The 20,232-nt window shown below is 35.6% G+C and overlaps 1 protein-coding gene across 2 annotated transcripts in view; it reads right to left on the bottom strand.

Moving 5' to 3' along the window:
* Positions 1-20,232, bottom strand: part of ADAMTS19 (ADAM metallopeptidase with thrombospondin type 1 motif 19) — a 130,590-nt gene that overhangs the window by 61,017 nt on the left and 49,341 nt on the right. For both annotated transcript variants that reach the window (XM_059874150.1, XM_059874151.1), the window contains exon 8: positions 2,952-3,057. In XM_059874150.1, coding sequence (XP_059730133.1) covers positions 2,952-3,057 — 106 coding nt within the window. The remainder of the gene's footprint in view (positions 1-2,951; positions 3,058-20,232) is intronic.

The raw sequence follows: 20,232 nt of genomic DNA, 5'->3' as shown, positions 1-20,232 counted from the left end.
AAAATCAAAATTATCTGTATTGCATAAGTTTTGAATCTATTTGTACAATAATTTATGGGCAAGAATATATGTTGTACAGAAGGGAAAAAATAGTTTCTCCTTTATCCTTCAAGAAGCAAAGTCTTTGAGAAAGCTTTTGGTTCTATGCTGCTGAACTAGACTCTTCACAAGAGCAACTAGAATGGCTAAAGATATTACATACAAAAAAAAACCAAGGTAGTAGCCTAATGACCTCAAGATTCAAAAAAGATTAGTGAAAATTTTCTAGAAAAGATGATGTTTTGAAAAAACTATTTATGACTGGTATGTATGGTGAACATTTAATCTCTGCTTCTGAGGCAGTTAAGAATGAGTGAGACAAATCTCTGTAAGAGATACTCTAGATGTATTTGAATCTGCTCAAGTCCTTTCCAATAGGATCTACATTCAAATGTTTGTCTTCAAACATTTTTATATTGTCTCTTCACAAAGATTCAACTACTTCTCGCATCTTCTTTGCAATTGCCAGTGCCTGGCTGGCAAACAGAAACTCTCATGCAGAAAAAACCAAATATCTCTAAAACGTCACCCTACGCTCCTTGGTGCAAGACCGCTGTATTTCAAACTGTGACAGCCAAGGACTCTGACTCCATCATGAAGCAGGGATCTATGCCTCTATACTTCTTCATCTTTGGCACTGGGAGATGCTCTTTTTTTTTTTTCCTTCTATACAGTATGTGGTCTGGTCTGTTACAAACCTTCATTAGTTTGGATTTCTTGAAGAAGTGTCTGGTGCAATCAACATCCTGTCTTTTACATTGACAGATGATTTGATTTATTCTTTCTTTGCACTTAAAAAAAAAAACAACTATTACATTACCCACAGAGAATTGTGAGGATGTCTTAACGACATCCAAATGCCATTACTACCATTACCTGTGAGAATATGATGGCTGGGATATCATCATGATTTGTTTTTCCAAATTAATTTGAATTAGTATTAAAGGATTTGAAAGCTCTGAAATTTCAAATGTAGCCTTGTAACATTTTTTTTTCCCTGGGATTTCTATATCAGCAATATAAGTTCTACGTTCCTGTAGGAAGATCATGCAAATTTCTTCTCTTTCACAGTCAAACTGCAAAGCAAAGCCCTGAAGATATTCCAAGTTCACAAACAAATGTAACACAGGTTACAGAGCCTGACCTTTGCTGCAGTCTTGGAAAAACTGCTAGCAGTAACAGAGAGCTTCTCTGTCTACCTTGTTTCATGTACTGCTTACCATCTAGAAGATCCTAGGAAGTCAAAGATAGGTTTGATTGTCTTCTGCAAGACAAAAACCTTATGACTATGTAACCACATAAACTTTTTAAGATCAGTATCCCACATTCACAAATTTGCTATTGCACAACCAACACACCACACATAACTTTGCAAGAACATTATGTATCACCATTTTTCAGTGAGCAGAAGATATTGTATTTCTTGTTGACTGAGAAGTTTCTTTTTTCAAATACATTAATTTTGCAGCAAAGGCTTCTATATTCTAAAAGCACTTTTATTGTGTTGGTCATAAAGTATATCTGTTATTATCATACTTGCATCAAACAATTTTCTAATTTACTCCGCCAGTGAACTTATCTGCAGATCATAATCAGTGATTGTTTCATTCCCCTTATTCTTGGTTTACTGTCATAGGAATAAGTTTACAGAAAATAATTCTTCTACCCATTCTCTCTTCCAATACCAGCAAACACTACGGCAAAAAATAGAAATAGAATGAAGGGTAGCTACAAAGCACAAATAAGTATTTCTTTTTTGGTCTTTCCTTTATCGCAACTATCATGCAAGCAGGCTGGCTTATATTAACCAGGCGTTTTTTTCTGCAGTTATGAAAATGCAAAAAAAAAGAAAAAAAAAGAAAAAAATCATGCAGCAACTTATACTTGTACCAATCTTTAAATAATTGCTCTGTATTTGATTATTTTGCACCCAGAAAAAAAACAATGCAAATATTTTAACTTCCATTTTTTTTCTTATAATTCACTTCATTTTTCAATTTTAGATGCTAGGATCTCCATTCTCAGGAAGCTCTGGCCAAATTTAAACCAAGTCACTTTAAATTCAAAGTATTTGTTCTAAGATACCTAACCACACATTTAGCAAAACATTTCTCTCTGTTGTCGCTCTGAAACTGACATTATAATACAAATACACGAATACCTGACACAGACACTGCAGAAAAAAATGATAGAGTAATGTATACCACCTTTTTATTTCATTTAAAAATTAGGCATTTTCTATTTTTATTTTTTTTTTTACAAGTAGTGAAGTCAAGAATGAAGTTGAAATCTTACTAACAGGTTTTATTATTGCAAAATATTAATTTTTCACTTTGGGTGAAAATATTTGACACTGAATGAGTAAAAACATTCAGCCCAACTGTGAAGGACAGTTAACTTCACCTTCATTTTGCCATCCTTTTCTTCTTCTAAGATGAAAAACATTAATGTCGCAATGACCAGTGACTATTCTACACTATAATGGGATCTATCCTGAGAAAGCCAAATTAAATAAGTGCTCTTCCAACTTATGATCTCATTAAAATGTTTGCTGGCAACAATTGTTAGACTTGGATCTGTTACACAATACCATAGTAAGCACAGAACAAACATCTTGGGGCACCTGATTTTCCCCAGACAATGGCAGTCCTTCCAGTTAATTTATTTATTTTGTAGCTATAAAGATTTTTGTATTACTTCAAGTCATAAACATTTTCTTAAGCTACATACCATATATTGGTACATATTATTATTATTATTATTAACAGAAACATTATTTGGTGGATTTTTCATTTAATTTAAATCCCCTCCTTATAGAAAGAAACGAAAAACTGAACTACACAATCAACTTAGTCAAATTGCAGTAGTATTACATGCAAAAGAATAAAAGGCTTTAACATCCACATACTTACTTGTGACCCATTTCATGGGCAATTGTAAAAGCCAGATTCAGACCATTGTCCTCTGCAATTATACATTTTCGTTTTTCACTGCACATTCCACTCAGGTATGCTATACCTAGGAAACACAACCACCACATTCAATTATTTTTTGTTATTAATAACTTTATTTATTACAGCATAATTAGACCCAAACAAGACTGAAACCTTGCTGTGGTCAGAGCCATCCAAGTATATAAACAGATACCTGCAAAGGTTTACTTATTCAATTTGCAACCGATGGTAATATTACCTCACAGTAATGAATGCATGGACTGCAATGTACAGAAAATGCATTCTTTTAAAGCATTGCTCAGTACCTTAATGAGATGAGATAGAACACAAATATGAATGTCAGCACTGCTGTAAAGGAAAATAAGTGTCTACAACAAGAGGACACAAGTTTGAACAGGTATTTCCTCTGACACAAGAACAGAGTGCAAAGCACAGAGTTGTGCCCCTACATTTATCACTACTAATTGCTCATAAAGTGTTCAGCATGTTAGTGGTTTTAAAAAAGTTTAGAAGAGTCAGATATCCCAGAAGAGTTCATAGGAGACTGCAGCCTGTCAAACATATTTAGTGTAGAAGCTATAATGCCTTTACTACATAATACCTTAGTTTTCAAAAAAACCCAATGAAGCTTTAATGGTAGGGTTTTGAGTTCAAGCTCAGCTTCTTAAAAGTAGAGTGTCTGTAACTTGAGGAACATGAAGCTTAATTTGGGCAATGGTAAATTTTTCAGACCACAAACACATTTACGGGGGCAATTGTCGTCGTTCCTCATTTGAAAATCTGGAGTAAGCAATCAAAACACTGATTCAAGCATTTGGCCTTCTTCCCAGGAACTTCCTTTCAATGAAATGGTGCCCTCCAGTTCAGCATGTTTGCTGGATTATTTGCATGTAAAGGTCAAGTTTGAAATGTTTGACAGTATTTGAAATTTAGTCATAATTATCATTCCAATTTAATAAGATAAGCCATTCTTCTTACAGTCCAAATAACTGTCAGTCTGTGAGCACAACACTTCACCCACAAGTAGTAGTAAGCCCATCACTATTCTGCCAACTTTTGAGTATTGCCCTCAAAAGAACTAGCTGAAAGCTTTTGGACACAGAACTTTTGACAAAAAATGCTGTCCAGGACTGAAAAAAACAATGAGAAATTTAATCTGAATAAGGCAGAGTATTTCAACTTTTACTATTTGTTTCCAAAATAGGGAACAGCCATCCGGGATATGAAAGAAAAATCAAAATCTGGTCAAGGAAAAAAAAATGTACTCCTTCAAATGAGACCGTCATGCTAAATGTAGGTATCACTTATACTAACTTGAATAAAAAGCAGAGAAGAAATGCTCTGAAATGTAATGTTTTATTTCAAAATTGTCATGTTGCAATGACTGAACTATAACCAAGAATATTTCTAAAATAATTTTGTGCCTTGTAGTTCCACAATTATATGCATCCTCTTTTAAGATTTGATGTCCAAACTGAAAAAGACAGAGAGACTTTTAATGCTGGAGCTTGAAGCAGTACAGCTGGTAACAATACGAGAAGAAGTGAACGTCAGGGTCCTGACTTTAGCCATCATCAGTGAGCTTAAAAATAGGTCCAACACAATAGAAAAATCACTCTTGCCATAGACAAAACCCACTACTGCATTTTGAAGTGCTGGGAGTGATCCTTTATTATAATGCAAAACATTCAGAAATACTTTTCTTGCTGTGCTGGTTTTGGCTGTGATGGAGTTAATCACACAGAAGCTGGTAAGGAACTATGTTTTGGGGCTGTGTGAGAAGAGCGAGGGTAACACAGGGAGGCGCTACTTGCTGCTGAGCAGTCGTTCCACAGATTCAAGGCCTCTCCTCCTCACACCACCTCACCACCAAGAGAGCTGGGGCTGGGCAAGACCCTGGCAGGAGGCACAGGCAGCACAGATGAGCCAAGCTGAGCAGGATATCCCACACCCTGTTGAGCTGTGCTCAGCAAAAAGAGGAGGCAGGAGGCCGCCAAGGGGCTGATGCTCAGGGACGGGCCAGCCTTTGGTTGGTTGGTGGCAAGCAATTGTTTTCAGCAGCATCATTTCTCTTGCTTGGCATTTACTTATCTCTGTAATTTTCCTTCTCATTATTGCTATCATTATTACTGTTATTTTTATTTCAATCAGGAAACTATTTTTATCTAAACCCATTGCTTTTTTCACTCTTACCCTTGCAATTCTCTCCTCCCATTTCACTGTGTGGGGAGAGAGCAAGCAGCTGTGTGGTGTTTAGTTGTCATCTGGAGCTCAGTCATGACAGTGTTGATGGCTATTCTCAGTTGGATAAAACTTACTTGCTGGGATCTACAGAAAGAGAATTCCCAAACCTCCCTCTTCCTGATGATGCTCAGTACAAACAGAAAACTGTATGATAATCTCTAGCTTTCTCGAGGGAAAAGGAGTCCCCTAACCTTCTTCTAACTTCTAAAATTGCAGGTTTTCCATACAACAACATGAGTACTACCAGTTGCTCTCCACTATTCTGATTGCCTCCCCCCGTTTACACCCAAAGAATTATGAATATTTCCATATAGTACCTATTCTGCAAAAAAAGCCATCAGCATTGTTAGGAATTTTTAATAATAATCATACATTGATCATATAATACTCATATAATACTCAAGTAATGCTCATATATATCCTCACATATCACCAAAAAGGTTTTCATACTTGGAATTCTTTGAAGAAAATTGATTGTTTGAATTTTTTAAGTTTGGTAGACAAAACATAAGATTCAAATTTCATGGAGATTAAAGTAAATTGCTGATTCTAGAAATGTCTGAAAGCATCAAAAGCAATTAATGCGTTATGACTTCACCCCTATTAGCCAAATTCAACTTCCTATGTGTAACCCACATTCAACAGCAACTACTGAGTGTGTATCAGCCAACTACTAGCTGTGAACTAGTGTCATGTCTTGTTTTTGATTATGAATTTCACATGTAGTGAAAAAGAAACTGACTTCAGTAAGCAGCTGCTCTTGCTCAGTTGTCTGTGCATTAGGTAAGAGACTGAATTTCTTTAAATATATTTATGTTCAGTAAAACTTCCTGTGGTTTATTAACACAGCTGGAACTGCTCCAACAGTAAATCCACATTAAAAAAAAAAAAAACAAAAACAACCCCAAAACAAAAAAAAAATCAAAGAACAATTGCTCCTTTGTTATGATTAAGATATTCCTAGTGAAACCCATAGCCTCAACACACTGTTTTAAATTAAAACACCTAGTATATGAAAAGTATTAGCTAGAAATCGGTAACTTTATCTCACTGACAATGTAAGGAAGGATCTGATTATTTATCTATAAAAAGCTATGGTTTGAAACAAAAAAAAAAACTTGATTGAATACATGTCAAATGTAATATATTCAAATTACTTCCCTCTGCGGATAACTTTTTCTCAAGTTAATTCAGAAGAAAATACATGCCACATCAATTAGAAGAGTAAAGCTGTAGCATTGTGCCTGAGAAGAAGAAGAATAAGGGACTACATTTTCTTATCAAACATGTAAATAACCAAATGAAATAAATGCTGTTTCAAAAAAGTGGAACTTTCCCCTGGTCATAGCAGTAGTTTATTACTCCTGCTATTAGTGCTACCCTGAGATGTGGGTGTTTCATTCTACAGACTCGTAGAATTTTCTCGTTTGTTAATGAACATACTCATCAAATGGCCAACCTACTTATTCTTTCAAATTAGATGCACATCTACACCATTTCTGTTGAAAAGTGCTAGTTCATCTGACAGGGATGTTACACTTAACACCTCACCAGCTAAAGCATCTGATCAAGTTGTTAGCTTTACCTATTCATTCATGGCCTGTAACATAAATCCTCCACCTACGTTAAAAAGGCAATTGTCAGCATTGTCCCCAGGAACAAAAGCTCCACAGTAAGCAAACCACAAACAGAATCGCAGTAAGAGACATGCAGTGAAGCTTACAAACAGTGGTCTTCCTTACATTGCCCATAAAACACATAGGTATGACTGTAATACTGCATTCTAAAAGGCTATAAAATGGTTCTTTTCCTTTTAGAGTGAGCACTATAAAAATAGAGTTAATATTCTGGAACTTTAGCCACTCAAATTACTTACTCATCCCACTTACATTTCTTTTCCTCTGAACTTCCTTGGTTTCACAAGATATTAAAGATTTTTTGTCATGGTATTAGCCATGCGTTTATTCAGACCCTCCAACAGCATGATCTTCATTTGAATTATCAGTGGTGCACAAAATTCACAAGCCACTACAATAGAAGCGTAATTTAAAGCCCAAGTACATCTGGCTTTCAATTCACAAATAGTAAAAAGTACTTTAAAAAATATTTTAAATGAACTGGCAAATCAATGGGCTTGTCAGTATAAAAATAATTATTTAACTACACTTGATTAGCAATCTAACAAATTATTTTTTTAGCAGACCAGATGGTTTTTTTTTTAAAAGGAGGAGAAAAAAATTTTCCACCAAGCAGAAACTTCAAAGTCTAATTAGCACAAGCTGTTCTGAAGAGAGTCACAGATGACTTCCAGGAAAAACAAGTTTTGTCAGTTGTATGTGAACCAGCAGCTCTTAACTACGGCAGTAATCAAAACAAGACAGTTAACAACCAGAAATCTCAAATACAAAATGCAAAGTTCAGGAATATTAATTTTTCTCTTTTTAAGTGAGAGATATAACAGTGAGGGCAAATAACTATATGAATGTGTGTTGTATCTTCACAAACACTCATCACTGCAAGACATCAGAAAAAATCATGGGATTTTTTATTGTCTTTTTATCAAATCAAATTCTGTTGCATTATTCCCAAATGTAACTTAAATTTTATTAGTGTCTTTTGTTATTTTATGATTTATGTATGTCTAAGAAAATCCATGCTTTCAGCAGAACATCAATAACTACATTAATTTATATGTACTAATACGTGTGTGATTTTATGTTTTAGAATAGATTATTAAGCCTACTATTACACCTTGAAACAAACTGCTGTACTTTAATCCTTAGAGCAGGGAGAAAGACTAAAAATGGAGAGTGTGTATGCATGCCACACTTACAAAAATAAATTTTGAATGTGTGTTACACAGTTTTAGGTTTTTAGTTCTTGCAACATCTGAAGGGTCCACAGGCCTCTAAGATGCTGTTAGAGGGATGGGATGGCAAAAGTGCTGGAAGATACTAATTTTCTGTAAAATGCTGCCCACATGGAAAACATTTCTTCCAAGATGAATACACAGAGGAGACAATAAGTAAATTTTCCCCACTGCCCATTCCTGGCCTAAGCTGACAAGGGATGTAGGGATGCCCTGAGCTAAAGGCTGGCTGCATTGGTACAGTCAACTTTAACAGCCAGCAAAGTACTTAATTCTCTGAATTTGGGTATTCCTTCTTACCTGCATCTATCTGGAGTGTAGTTGCCTACAACAGTACATATTGCTCTTTTTATGAAGACTGCAGAGAGGGTGTTCTAACTCAAATACAAAGCTCCATTCATCTATTAAAAGTCATTTATGCCCTCCTAGACCTCTGTCAGAATTCCAATGATCAACTGAGAAGTTCCAGTGAATTTAGCAACTCCTTTGGCAGAGGCCATTTACACGTATTTGACATCCTATGTCCCACTGTATACCTTACTTACTCTTGCACTACTACAGTCTTTCAGACAAAAGTGGTTAGAGCCAAAATGACTATTGTACCATGGGTTAATAGAAGACCAACATAATGATTTTTCTGTGTTTTTCTAGTCTTTCCTGCTCAGTCCAAACATTCAGTTTACTCAGCTGATCATGAGGACCAATGTTATCCTGGGAACCCTGGGAAGAGCATTGCCAGCAGGCTGAGTGAGGCAATCCCGCCCCTCTACTCAGCTCTAGTGAGGCCACACCCGAGTGCCATGTGCAGTTCTGGGCCCAAGAAAGACAAGGAGCTACTGCAGAGGGTCCAGTGGAGGACACAGAGGTGATCTGTGATCTGGAGTATCTCTCTTATGAGGAGAGACTGCAGGAGCTGGGCCTGTTTGGTCCAGAGAAGAGAAAACTGAGCGGGGATCTTATTAGTGAATACAAATATCTCAAAGGCAGACAAGAGTATAGTGCCAGACTCTTTTCCACGGTGCCCAGTAACAGGACAAGGAGCAATGGCCACATCCAAAACACACAAAATTCCACCTCAACATGAGGAAAAGCTTCTTTACATTGAGGATGTCAGAGCACGGGAACAGGCTGCCCAGGGAGGTCATGGAGCCTCTGTCTCGGATGACATTCAAACCCACCTGGATGTTTCTTTTTTCACCAGCTCTAGGTGAACCTGCTTTTGCAGCAGGATTGGAATGGATCATCTCCAGAAGTCACTTCCAACCCTAACAATTCTGGGGTTTTTGGAAAACTGGCCGTTACCATTCTCTGATCTCTTTCCTCAGTGACAGCAAAGGCCACGACTTCACACATATATGCTGAAGACTAATATTTTTCTTAATATGCATTACCTTGTATATACTTCCATCTTCTTTTTCAATTCCTTTTCAGTATCTTGATATCTGTGAACAATTCTTTTTGTCAGTTTTTTTACTGAACTATCCAGAATGCTCCAAACCATATGAAAGCATATGCAAGCTACCACTATTCCAAATAGTTTATGAAGCAAGGCAGCTCTGAACTCAAGGATACTTTCTTCTAGTGTAAAAACTGACAAATGATTCCCATGTCATCTTTTTTAACTTATAAGCCACCTATAAAAATTTCTTAAAAATGTAAAGGGAAATATTTAATGCCATAACACACTGTAACATGGTCACTGAGTACAGTCAGTATACTTCTAAAATCTTTTAATTGCCCCCCCCCTTTTTTTTTTAAAGGCAACATCACCAAGTGGAAAACTTGTCCATTAAAATATTCATGAACAGGAAAAGACACAGATGGAAAAGAAAACTGCATAGTGTTAAAAGAAAAGCAGAAAGTCATAAATTTGAGAAAGTCACAACTTCCTTTTCTCCTCATTTCACCTTCTCTCTGTAATCTAGAAAGAGAAAAAAACCCAGCTTGAATAGATTGTATATAATTAGTGTTAAAGAGGTCCTAAATGATTCTACTCAGAAGAAAATATGAAAAACTGGATATGAAGTTTTATGCAATAAAAATTTTCTTTGCTTCATATTTTGTCATACTACGAACATGAAAGAAAAACCAAATGTAACCTTTCTAAGAAGTAACTCAATCTTCTAAGAAATTGAAACAGTTTACTTTAACTTCCTCATGGCATAATTTTCATGAGAAACTTTTCTAGATGTTTGTTTTACATGGCATAGAAAATTAATAAGAATCTTGATCTAAATATATAAATTAAACATTTGGACAGAAGTAGAAATGTCTATTTTTAGGACTTACACAATGAAGACTTTCAGTCCCTAAATTACCAGGGTAAATTATACGAGTGCCTTATGAAACCTTCATGGAACTGCTGTATACAATCAAATAAGATGTGATTTAGAAGGACTTTTTTTGCTTAATTTGGCAACAAAACTGAATGAGGCTCACCTAGTAAAGGGAAAGTTTGTTACTTAAAGAGCCAGCAGCAGGTTGCAAGCTTAGCATGAGAACAGCTCTCACCAAATACATGCATAAATAAATTAATCTTGAGGATATGCTTTTCACTGATGCATAAGATAGACAAGACAGATACACAGCTTACTTTGAATGATTATCACATGCTCCAGATAATGAGTTTGGGCCTGATTCCTACCATAAAACTGTTTATGTACACTAACAAAAGCCTTTGTTACTCAACAAAATGGTGAGATGGATGACAGTGAACACTGCAGTATACCACAGGAAGTAATTTTAACAATTCAAACTTGCTTTCTGTTTTACAACTTGTTCTACAATTACATGTTCTTTAAAGGTGGGCAATGTGACAATGTTGCTTGGCAGTCTTTCAGGCTTTCCCACACAGACCCTAAGGAACGACTGCTATAAATGTATTGTCACAATGACTGGGAAATACATAAATCAAAGAATAGGCTTCCCTTTTACTTCTTTACCTTTTAGACTGCATGCACCACTACTCCAGACTGACACCTACACTTGTGTAGTGCTACAAGATGCACATGCTATGAAGGCTGTATCTTATTCATGTGACTGACTCTACACTTCTGAGTGCATACACATATTCACTTTTCTTTTTCTTATCTTTTGGTCTTTATTTAGTTAATCTTTCATTTTTCTTTTTCAAATATGCTTTTCTTGAATAAACCTGTTTATTAAAAAAAACCTTACCTCTTGATTTCTAGTCAGGAAACCCCTCAAAGAGGGGTGGTGGCAAGGGTGTTGTACTTATGAAGCTGAGTAAAGAATGTAGGGAATGATTGATCACAGCTGCTGCAAAGAAAATTGAACCCAAGAGGGACTGGAGAGCTAGTTTTAGATAAATGCCTATATCATTTCAGTGGATTAATTGCTTGTGGAAATGTTTATGCCTGAGTTAATCAAAAGAGTGTGAATGGCTTCTTGAGTTAGCCAGCCCAGCAAGGGGGAAGTGCATACGTAGCTCAGCTCAAAAGAGAGTATAAAAACTGAATAACTGACAAAATGAAGTTTGAATGGAGCAATGGGCTGGAGCAGGCTTTAATACACATATTCCTTCCCAGCAATGGGGATGCTCAGCATTATAACAGTGAGCATATGAGGGCCAATAGTGAGAATAAGATTTGTACTGTGATCCCACAGTGTGTTAAAATGGCTACACAATGGCCTGCACTGATTTCAGTATATTGCCATATAATTCTGCTAAATCAAAATCCCACAAAATATCAAATGTCATCAGATAAATACATTTTGTTTTAAACATTAAATCCTCCTTGTGTGGAATAGAACCTGGTCATAGAATTCTGACCCTCATGAATTCAGAATACCCACAGAGGGTATTCTTTCAAGGATAAAAGAAAAAATAATACTGTTCTATACAGCATCCATACAGAACTAGCCTTTTCTAATATTCTCTTCCTTGCTGTTTTCAGCCTGAGTAAAGTTCTGTGCAGTTGCTGGAAACTAATCTTATTATCAGAGCACGTAGTAGCTCTTGAAACTATCAGGAAGCAAGTGGGACCACTGTGAACATCTGGAATATGTAAGTGGCTATCTGTGTTTAATAGTGCCACACAAAAGCTTGGTAGAGTAGGTCTTGAAAGTGAAAATTCTCTCCAAAGTTCTTTTAAGAGACAAATTATTCCTCAGATCATTTAAAAATAAATTTCCCATTGTAAAAACAGATAACAGGAAAAGAGTATTATGAGGGAAAAAGTCTTATGAGACCTGCATTTTTCCTTCTAGAACACTTTTTTAGAAATAAAACACCTGATACATGGGAACAAATCATTCGTGCTTGAACATCCTGAATAGTGTTGGATAATTTATATCTGGTATTTGTCCATTCAAAAATAGAAGGTACAGATTTACTAGGACAAGTATTTAAAAAGAGTTAACCTAAAGAGAGAACAAGTTCACTTTCTAGCCCAGTATAATTGTACAAAATATTCTGGAGGCTTGTAAACTGCAGTTTCTCCCAGGGTATGACTGTAAAAGGGGAAGTAGGAACAAAAGTTTCTAGTCTGAATTCAAAGGAACACACCTTTGCCAAAAAGGCAAGTGAAATTTTAGTTTGCCTAGAATACCACAGTATAAGAAATCACAATATAAATACCTGCTACTACTAAGAAAGAGAAACTGACCTCATCTGATAAAGACAACTCTTTCTAATAATTTGTTACAGCTTTTCTCTCAGATGCTTTCTTGCTGCTGCCAGTTTTTAGGTTACCTTTTTTTTTAAATTTTATCACTATTTAAACATAGTTTCATAAAAATAACATACAGAAAGGCTTGGTCAATTAAAAAAAATATTAAGTTTCTGGAATACATGAAAACACCCCAACATTTTCTTTTAAAATATTTTTTAAAGCCTTATCATTTGATGTCATGGGCCCTCACTTAAGGAAATAGGAAGCACAGTGCACAGAAACAGCATGTTGATTAAATGGTGATGTAAGTGTAAGTTTTAGAATTCCAGGGAATTATGCAGGGGCTTTAAAAGTTACCCTAGCTTGCAAGATCAATTCTGAGGCAGCCTTTATTTTCCAAACTGACATTTGACATAACTTCTGTAACCTTGAAAGACTTGTGCTGGCCTTAAAACTTGAGTACATATGTAATTTCAAAATTTAATGTCCTCCGTTATTTGTAAATAGAAAAAATCAGAAAAGAGAAAATACTTATTGCACTCCTATTTTAATGAAAATGCTGCATGTTTACAACTCTCTCTTGTCTCTGATTCTGTCTGAGAAAAAATTTGACTCTCCCCATAAAAATGTGATGACTAAATGTAGTCCTGGAACACCAGATAGCACAATTAGTTTTCAGAACTGCTTCCACTGCTGTGCAATGTGAGTTCACTTTAACATATTTTAGAGTACTATGAGTTTACAAATCAATACACTTGGCTCAAAATATATCAGCATCACAGAGTAAAATACACACTGGAGTTAATTAAGAATTATGTCACTCTGTCCAACTAGTGAAAATATTCACCCAGGCAATTATCTCTCTTCTTGCCTTCCTGGATTTCAGTTCTGACATTCATAAAGTGTGCAGCTGTTAAAGCTGCCCTCATGTTCTGTACATCTACATACAATGCAACACCTTTGAATTCACCTTCTGTCTCATTCCATCAAATAATTTTTTTTTCCCTCAATATGTTCCCCAGGCTCATGTAACATCAATTCCCCATACCAGCTTGATCTACTCATAATATATCACTGATGTTTTTCCTGGTCTTAAAAGGATTACAGCCTGGATACCCTATTAAGCTGATTCTCCTGTAACTTACTTTCTAGTGCCTTCTTCCTGGAAGGTGGCTGGTACCACTTATGCAACAGACCAGTGTGAAATTGCTCACATAATTTTCACTCCATAGTACATTATTTAGACTTGGTTTTGTTCCTGCAACAAACTATGAGGAAAACAAGACTGTCTTGCTTTCTTTTGTAACTTATTTTATTATATCAATGTTATGAAAATTACCTGTGTGACAGAAATATAAAATTATTCCTTAACACAGTAGGCTTCAGCACAGTAAAACATTTCCTCATTATCTGCAACCAGAGTGATTCCTCTAAAGCACTTCTCATGTTTTTAGGATACACTCAACCTAAAAATGAAAGTGATTATTTTACTGCTGCTGAGATCACACTTAAAGAAAATATTCAGGATGTCTGTTCCCATTTTTAATGGGGTGCTCTCTTTTATGTGAGACAAGGGGCAGCTAGTGGGATTGAAAGAGGTATTAATCTGGTTTTTCTTCGACTTTTAGCATAAGGTACTATTATATGGCCAAAGCTTTTGCAGTTTGTGCTATTTAAGATTTTGTGTGAAACTACTTTGTTTCACTAAGAGAGAGATGCACTATAAGAAAGTGACTGCTCTTGGGGCTGTGGCTGTTTATAGCATAAAGTACTAGCACACCTTCTAGGAAATGTGAATTGAATAGCCTTTATAAAGAAAACAAGGACCAGATATGCATGCATAGCTTAGTTAGTATCTTTTGATAAGTGAGAACAAAGGAAAAGCTACCTTGAGAAGGGTCTTCCACCATACCCCTTTTTAGCTACAATAATTTGATTTAAAATTGATTTTAAATCAATTTAAAATAATTTACTTAAAATTTTAAATTACTATTGTTATCTCCAGATATTCATCCAGTATTTTGTCTACAAGTAAGGCTATGTTGTTTCATGCTGTATTATCACACATGATGAAAGCATTTATGCTGCCCCAGTAAGAGTCAGTGTTTACTGATTGATGGCACGATCTGATGAGTTTCTTCAAGTCCATGTCTCAATGCACTTGCAAACTGTTTTCAGTTCATAAATTCCTGGAGTTTGTTGGGATGATTCTCAGGAAGTTTGATTTCAATGAAAGCAAGCTGAACAGACTGAGAGTATCAGGTCTTTCTTCTTCCAGGGTACCCATTATAACCCAAAATAACCTTTGCAAAGTCTGCATGATGCAAGGTAATTGAGAATTAGAATGCAGCATTAGCCCGTGCTTGAGCAATCAGAGTAAAAGGAAGACTTACTTGTTGTTTTATTCAGTGTAGGGTACTACCACCCTGAGAACATAAAAATTTCAGTATAGACTCAAAACAAACTACAAAAAAAAAACCAAAAAAAACCAACAAACATTTAAATGCCACAAAAGGGAGCTATGAAACAGTTTCTAACTGAAAGTCTTCCCAAAGACATTCAAATGAAGAGTGAGACTTGGCCCTATCCCTCTGTTCTATTCTGCTGATGTTTGCAGAGCACTTTTCCTTGTGTTTTGACAAGTTAGATGAAGTTGAATAGCTCATCTGCTGTTCTCTCCACAAATATGGAGCTCTTTTTGTCTCCTCCTCAGTTAAAGGACTCGTACCACTGACATCCAATTCCACTCTTCAAAGAGATGTGTTTTTTACAATATAATTCCATTACACTGCTTTTTCCCTTGCCATTATATAGTTACAGGACGCAGAAACTGATGCATTAGTTGCAAGGAGCTACCTGCCACTCTGAAAACATTGTTCTGAAAACATTTCCACTAAAAAACACCAGGATTCCTGAGTGCACTACTCTATATAAAGCTGACTACTTATGAATAACTTTGCAAAAGCTTCGTTTAAGGGGATAAAGGTACTATACACAGGCATATCTATGAAAAGTCGAACACAAGACTAATATTAGCAAAATGGATGCTAGCTGGCAAACAAGTATTTTACAGCCATATATTTTGAATGCCTTTAATTTGTAATGTGTGACAGAACTTTTTTTTTTAATGTTTAAATTTAATTGTATGCATGATACATTAAGTGAAGAACTATTCTTTATACAAGTTAATCCAGAGTATATACTGGTATTATAGCATACAGAGTAATTTATTATTGATGCACGATTGTGCATCAGGTCCAACCCCCACAATTTTATATTTTTCATATTTAAAAAAAAACATAAAAGATGAGTAGTGAAGTTGTAAAATCCAGGAGGCAATGAAAAATATTTTTAAGTGCTCAGAGCTGCTTGGACCTGATTCAGTTTTTCAAGAATTTCAGTTAATAGAGTGACACAAAACATAATTCACTGTCTGATGCATTGAGAAGGTCTCTAAATCACTTATGTTTTTATCTTTTGCAATCTGATTAGCAAAAATGGTAAATTTTCTCCTGGTGAAAAAATTCTGCATGATCCTAAGTAAGCCATACCCACTTCTGTCCTCTGCTTTGTGTCTCACTGCCCATGCCCCTTGGCATGAGCATCTCCTGTGTACCATGGCAGTATTGCTCAGAGGCTTCACTCATTTTTAACTTCTGCATCTGGCACACTTAAGTGAAGGATCCCCACATGAAGTTAGAAAGTACACACTATTCACAAGACAGACACAAATCACTGTGATAATTACCTTGGAATTTCCTTCTCTTTTCTTTAACACATAGTAAATATGCACCATATAATACATAGAATTCCTTTGTCCTTATTTGGAGTGCCTTTTTCTGATGGACATGGGAATTTTGTCTATGGACAAAATTCTGTACTGAAGTTCCAGGTTGAAACATTAATATTTTGCATGCTATTCAGTGTAATGTTAAAATTCTTACATATGGTACATCTCTCTATATTTCAAATTCCATTGAAAAAGGATTTTAAATACCTCAGATAATTTGAAACTAAACAGAAAACAAAATAGAAATAAAGACATACCTAGAGATGAACCAGTATAATCTGTAGAAAATTAATAAGTTTTACCACATTTTCATAGAAAGAATATGAAATTACAACGGCCTGTAGATGGTACTGAGGCATATTACCCCACTCCTTACTCAAGTCATGAGCCAAATTCAGAGCTTGATCTTGTAGCTGAATCCACTCAGATTTAAACGTATGTTAAGAACAATGATCTCATGTTAACTAAATGAGAAAGAGTACAACTAAATCTGAACTGCAATGTGCAACAGGAATTACATATAGGTCTAACCTAATAGCTATTATTTCAATATAGGAAAAAAATCATCTAACCTCAGAGATATTTCAAGATAGGCACTATCTGAAAAAGCTTATTTCTTTAGTAACTGAGGAATAATTGCACCTTTAATACTATCTTAATAATAGTGCATATATTTTTTATTTAGAACTATTACACAAATAAACAGCTATCATACAAAAAAATAGTACCAAAGACAACCAAACACACCAACACTATCTACAAATTCACAAAATTATCCTGCACATCAAACAAGCAACATGTTTCAGCCTCAAACACACCTTGAAATAGAACATCCAGAGCCTAATGGAAGTTTAATACAGAATGTCATAGATTTTCTCAGCTCTAACATTTACATAGACTTCATTGTAAATATCTGAAACTATATGTAGACATAAAAATTAACCTTCCCATCCTCCTAAACACACTCAAAGACCCTACTGCTTCCTAACACAGACTGCTGACACATACTTAGCAAAGAAGCAGTAAGTGACCTCTGTAGGATAATCTGAAAAATAAAACAGAAAATATCTTTCTTCCATTACTTTCAGCTCTCTAAATACATTGGTTAACTACTTCAAAGTAAAATAACAAAAGAAAGAAAACAAAGGAGTTGCCTGCATCAAGTCCTTGATCAATCGTTTAATGAAGAAAATACTTGTTTTTTAGATACGGTAAGGGTCACTAATTAAAAGCTCAGTGATTATGAAATTGCAATCAAGACTCCATTCAGACAGATTCATTCTCTATCACTCTACTGCTGTTGAGATTAATTAAGCTTTAAACATTTTAAATAAAGCACTGGAAAATGAAACAATCTGATGTGTTGTAACCCAGTCATTTTGTGTCTGAAGTTACAACATTGCTTGAAAACAAAGGTTTGCATGTCTTGATGTGAACACTTATCTCTCTGGTCTCACTGGAGTCTTGTCATATTCCAACTCAGTAAGACAAGAGGCAAGGTAAGATAGGACTGCATCTTAAGAGTTTTTCTGGAAACATAAAATGTAATAAGTTTTAGAACTGAATTTAATATAAAAAGAATAAAGCTGAGGATTGTAATAGCAACGTCTGGATGTAATGACTGAGGACATGTAGTGTAGTCAGCATTCTGTATTCCTGAGAAACTGCACCAAGCATGAATAATTCATTTGATGTTTTATGACATATGAGGTAAATTCTATTTACTTATTTTGCTTTGATTTTTCCCATTTATTGGAATTCAGAATTAATTAGGATCTGTTTTGCTGTAGTTATAGACATGTAACTCACTGACAAAACCAAATTTTATTCTGTAGGCTGTAGAAGTCAAAAATTTTCAAATTAGTCAAATTTTCCAATTAGTTTTTAAAAATCTTGTACACTGAATATCATATGGATATTGCTTCCTAAGGAACTTTTGCATTTCTACAGAAGAAAACCAATGTTCAGGAGTCACATGTGAATAATGGAGCTACTGAGGCATGTGCAGGTACTGACTACACATCTGAGCTACCATGCTTTTCTTTTAGAAGAAACAAAAGTCCAGAAATTAAAACTGAGTGAGATCTCTTTGTCTAGCTTTTCTGTAAAATCACTTATAAGATGGTCCTGCTCTCACTGTATGAGGTATTCCTCTCTATGTAAGTCTGTGAACTATTATTATCATGATTTTGCTGGAAAAGAGAATGCTGCATGAATGCAAAATTGTATGCATTGTAAAGGTTATGTGAATGACTTAAGATTAGGTTAGACCTTGGAAATCCCTGCAGGAAATCTTCTGCAGATTAAATTGTGAGCCCAGTTCTCTGAACGTCAGCTATCTTACTGAAAAAAAAAAATCTTTCCTTTATATAGGATACATTCTTAGAGTATTGTTCAGTAGGACAAATCAATTCAAAGAGCAAAACTCAGAGCTTAAAATGCTTTTGCTGTTTTTGCAAATTTTGTCTAGCATCAAGCCTGGACATATGTCAGAGAACATTTAAGACCTAGGAAATTTAACAGACTGTAGTTATGCCTTCACTGGGAGAAACTTGCTGTAATTGTTTCTCATCATCCAATCTGTCATTCAGCTGCCCTCCTCCCACTCTGAATGCCCCATGGCACCAAGAACAGTAACATTCATAACAAAACCAAGCAAATTAATTACACTAGTGATGAATATCTGAAAAAATTGCTGGTGTACATCTCTATGTACAGGTAACCTTAGTCAACAGAATTTTAAAATTATATATACTCATAAAATATTCAGTTACTTAAAACATAACACCTTTCACCAATATCCAACTAGACTGTGTGCAATGCTGAAATGTTAAAAAAACCTAGATGTTGCAAAAATATTGCAAGACTCATTTTTCTATCCTTAACTGATTTCATCCTCTAAGCATTCTTCCTACACTTCTATCTGCCAGACTGACTGTACTCTGCTATGTACAGAGCAGTACCTATACATAGGTCCTATACATCCCCATCCTACATCACAGCAGTCCTGGCCCACACTCCAGTTTCAGCTTTACCTGTCTTGTGGAAACACCTGTTTCCAAAAATGCACATCAACTTTAGGACATACATAAATAGCAGGCTCTGGGATTTTTGGATTCCTGTTTGCCTTGACTGATAAAAAACCTTTCTATACCCTGAAATTGACAACACCTGAATAACCCACAATATTGATTTGGAACAGCTGCAAGAGTGTTTCTTCCATAACTGACTCAACAAAAGAGAAGTAACAAGCAGAAAGCAAAGACTAACAAAGACTAACCCTGCCAGCATGGCTTATGTCTCACAGGTACTTGAACTAGGTTTGAATTAGCAGCATTGAGTGCCCAGGGCAGTCCAGCACACAGCTCAGCATGAGGAGGTTCACTGCAATTCCCAACAAACTGTTACCAGCTAGTCAGGCTGAGGGCAGCTGTGACAGACTACAACAGAGCAGTGGTCTGGATAAGAGGAGGGAAGCCAGATGAATGGATTCAGATGAGGAAGCACAGGGAAACAGACTTCTTCACTTTACTTCAGCTGGGCTGCTGCCTGTGTTTTGTGCAATTCTTTGGCTGCTTGTTCATTGGTAACTGGCCCTAAGCATTCATCTTCAGTATTTCCAGCATTAACCCTCACTGGACATGGACAGTCTGCCCAATTCCCTATTTCTACCATATTTCTTAATGTATAGGGCTGGTCAAA

The sequence above is a fragment of the Haemorhous mexicanus genome, chromosome Z (assembly GCF_027477595.1).
Source record: "Haemorhous mexicanus isolate bHaeMex1 chromosome Z, bHaeMex1.pri, whole genome shotgun sequence".
Taxonomy (NCBI): domain Eukaryota; kingdom Metazoa; phylum Chordata; class Aves; order Passeriformes; family Fringillidae; genus Haemorhous; species Haemorhous mexicanus.
The sequence above is the reverse complement of the archived record's forward strand: the minus strand, read 5'-3'. Positions and strand labels throughout refer to the sequence as shown.